This window comes from Eurypyga helias, unplaced genomic scaffold (assembly GCF_000690775.1).
Source record: "Eurypyga helias isolate BGI_N326 unplaced genomic scaffold, ASM69077v1 Scaffold47695, whole genome shotgun sequence".
Classification (NCBI taxonomy): domain Eukaryota; kingdom Metazoa; phylum Chordata; class Aves; order Eurypygiformes; family Eurypygidae; genus Eurypyga; species Eurypyga helias.
The window spans coordinates 1-3,680 of record NW_010250390.1 but is presented as its reverse complement, the minus strand read 5'-3'; the positions used below and the strand labels follow the sequence as shown (position 1 = coordinate 3,680).

General features: G+C 62.0%; 1 protein-coding gene across 1 annotated transcript; it reads left to right on the top strand.

The window, feature by feature from the left end:
- Positions 1 to 428: 428 nt before the first annotated feature.
- RNF166 (ring finger protein 166) lies at positions 429 to 3,663 on the top strand (the record flags this gene model as incomplete). The annotated part of the gene is made up of 5 exons (XM_010151659.1): positions 429 to 585; positions 1,452 to 1,564; positions 1,929 to 2,043; positions 2,629 to 2,736; positions 3,598 to 3,663. Coding segments are annotated over 5 exons (559 nt in total), but the record flags the coding sequence as incomplete, so codon positions are not given.
- Between the last annotated feature and the right edge of the window lie 17 nt (positions 3,664 to 3,680).

Below are 3,680 nucleotides of genomic sequence, written 5' to 3'. Positions count from 1 at the left end.
AGCCGCTGCACCTCCTGCCCGGGGATGCCTTCCCGCGCGTCCTGATTTCTCATCCGCGCTCTTGCAGGCGTAAGGGCCTTGAAAGGAGGTGAGCCGGGCTCTAACGCGCCCGCCGGCTTTATTCCTGCGTGGCCTGGATGCTCGGCATCGTTTGTTGTTTGGCTCCGTTCAAATCCGCTCCCGGCCGCTGGTCTGGGAGCAGCAACGTTGTCCGTGCCCCGGCTGCATGTGCAGGCAGTTCCCTGGGGGCTTAGCTTGTGCCTGGCCTCCCCACACCATCTCCCAGGCTCCCAGTTCTGTCCAGTTCCTCCCAGTGGGGATGCCAATCCCTGAATTTTGGGCCTGCCCTGCAGCGTGGGGTGTGCAGGAGTCCCTCGGAGCGGCTGTGCCATCGCCGGAGCGCTTGACGCTGCTCTCTGTGCCCCCAGGTTTTGCGGGGAGTGCCTGCAGCCCTGCCTCCAAGTGCCATCCCCGCTCTGCCCGCTCTGCCGCATGCCCTTCGATCCCAAGAAGGTGGAAAAGGCTTCCAGCGTGGAGAAACAGCTTTCATCCTACAAAGCTCCCTGCAGAGGCTGCAGCAAGAAGGTAAAGCCCACGGGGGAAGGCTGTGTGTCCCCATCCTGCACGGACACGGCTTCGTTTGGCTGCTGATCCCGCAGTCCTGCTGCCGGGGGCGGGAGGGAGGTCGCTTGCTTTCCACAGTTGGGTTTGCAGGGTCCCCAAACTGTTGTGTCCCCGGTGTGTCACGGCCGCTGCCGTGAGCCAGGCAAGCGGTGATGAAGGCGCTCTCTCCTAGCTGCCTTTGTCAGCAGACTGGAGCTATTATTAGACAGTGGGGACCTTCAAAAGCAGGCTCAGGTTTTCCTGCAGGATGGGAGAGGCCGAGGCAAACCGGCTCTGCTGCTGCTCCTAACGAGGGTAAGGACTGAGGTCTTGCTTAAGGTGCCGTGATCCCAGCATGGGGAAAGCTGAACTGGCAGCGTGGCCTGGAGCATTCTGGTCTGGGATGCTTTGGGGCCTGGCTGTAAAGCTGTGATTCCTGATGTGTCTCTGCTGAGGCGCTTTCTGGCTTCCGTTAACTTTGGGGATCTTGTAACTCCCTGACTGCAGCCCAGGAACGATCCCGTACGGTCTCAGAGCCGTGTGGGGCTTCCGCCTGGCACCGGTTCCTCTTTTGCAAAGGAGAGCGGAGCCAGCGCTACGCCAGTGCAGCCGGGGCGGCCTGGGCCTGACCTCTGGGGACACGTGCAGCGAGCATCTAGCCCTGGCGTCCATGTGCCGAGGAAAGATGGGCTGTTGCAGCGTTTCCGCGCTGGCCTGGGCCATCCCATGCAGACCGGCGTCGGCCCTGACGGCCCAAACGTCTCTCCTGAGCTGTAGCCGAGGCTCCGGCGCTGCGTCCAGAGGGTGTGGTGGCCTCTGGGAACGTTTCTTCTCTCGTTTTCCTCCAGGTGACCCTCGCGAAAATGCGCTCTCACGTCTCGTCCTGCGCCAAGGTGCAGGAGCAGATGGCCAACTGCCCCAAGTTCGTTCCGGTTGTCCCCACGTCCCAGCCTATCCCCAGGTACCGCCTCGTGTCGGGTGGGGAAACGCGTCCCTCCCTGCAGACTCTGCACTGGCACTGCCATCCCTCACAAGCCCTAAAATCCAAGGATGTGTTTTACTTTCCCCTGGGCAATCGAGGGGAGAAACATCAGCACTTTTTTCCCTCCTGGCACCTGCAGCCCCTGCACTGTCCCGTGTTTCAGAGCTTGTGTGGGAGGAAGGACCAACCAAACCAGGGTGGTTCAGCCTGGAGTGGGAATGGGTTGGGCTGGTTTCCGCTGTGGGTGGGTGGCACAAAGCCAAGCCGGGGTGGCTGGGTTAGTTTGGAAAGAATCCATCCGGTCCTTTCCCAGGGGATCTGAACTTGCCCTTGCTCTCTTCAGCAATATTCCCAATCGCTCGACGTTCGTGTGTCCGTACTGCGGGGCCCGGAACCTGGACCAGCAGGAGCTGGTGAAGCACTGCATGGAGAACCACCGCAATGACCCCAACAAAGTGGTGAGCGAGCCTGGGGCGTTGGGACAGGCTGGTTCTGTGCGGGATAGCTCTTGGAAATCCAAGTACACCCTAACGGGTGCTGCATCCTGGGCCACCGGCGTGCAGAGCTGCTGCTGCACGTAAAGTGCAGCTGTATTTCTGGCTCGTTTAGTTTGGTTTAAATCCCTTTGATGGGCGGTGGGACCTGCCTCTGTTTGTTTTGGTAGAAGCTCTCTGGAACGCGCCGCCTCCGTCCCCCCGGTGCCTGCGACCCGGGTGGTGCGGTATTTCCTCTCCCCGTCCCCGCTGGGTTGACCGAGGCGGGGAATTTGCAGCTCTGGCACCACCTCCGAGGCACTTGTGACTTAGCAGAGGGCTAAAAGCAGCCTGGGCCACGTGCCAGAGGCTCTGTGCACCAAGGGATTTGCTCAAGGGGGGCTGGGCGACCCCCTGTAGCACATCCTCTGTAGATCACCCTCTGTCAGAAGGGGGGGACACCGCTACTCCCCGCTCCCTCGTGCTGGGGCTGCACCAGCCCCGGGGAGGGAGTTGGAGGCGGAAGGTTTGTCCCAAGTCACAGTTGCCCTCCGTCCCTGCCCGCCGCAGGTGTGCCCGGTCTGCTCAGCCATGCCCTGGGGGGACCCCAGCTACAAGAGCGCCAACTTCCTCCAGCACCTCCTCCACAGGCACAAGTTCTCCTACGACACCTTCGTGGTGAGTACGGCCCTTCCGTGGAACGGGGTCACCTTCCCCGTGTCCCGCCTGAGCGGCTGGGATGCCGAACTAGCCCTTCCCGGGCTGCGACCGGCCCGTCCTGCTGTGCAGCTCCTCTGGAGGGGAAGGCACGGATTCTCCGTTAGACTTTGCGGGAGGCACATGGCACACGTGTAATCCCACTCGGGAGACCCCCACGGGGTCTCCGCGCCTGCGCCGGGGGCTGTTCGAGGTGGTTGTTGTCAGACACCCCAGGAAAACCTCTCGGAAGGAGGAGGGGGAAGCTGCTCTCCGTGAAGACGAGTTGCTCTCCGTGTGCTCCATTAAACTCTTCCCTGAGGAACTGTAACACAAAAGCCCTTTTCTTCGAAGCTTCACGAGTGGTGGGAGGGGAGCAGCCCAGCTTCGGGGGGTGTCTGGCTGCTGGGGGAGGCCTTGTCAGCATCCTGCTGTTACTGCAGGGACGCTGGTTTTCCGGGAAAGGAACCTCCAACTATGCCTGGGGAAATATTCCCACTTGGGGAGCGCTGGCTGTGTTGCATAAAGCCGAACCTGGGAGAGGCCCAGGGCCAGGAAGCCTCATCCTTTGCCCACAGCTGCTCCCGTGGGCATGTTTCAGGTCTAAGAGCAGGACCGGCAGCGGATTCCAGGCAGGAAAGGGACCGTGGGCACAAAGGACACCCCAAAAAGCACGGTGTTCCTGGGATCTGCGTGCCAGAGGAGTTGGAGGCTCGCAGCCCCAGAAAGAGGGATGAAAAGGAGGGGGACGGGCTCCTTGCCATGGCCACCCCCTCCCTTGCTGGGTGGAGGCTGCGCGGCCCGGCTGCGCCCCCTCTCCTGACGGCCCCCCTCTGTTTTTAGGACTACAACATCGACGAGGAGGCAGCGCTGCAGGCTGCGCTGGCGCTCTCGCTCTCCGAGAACTGAGCCCGGTGGCAGAGCGT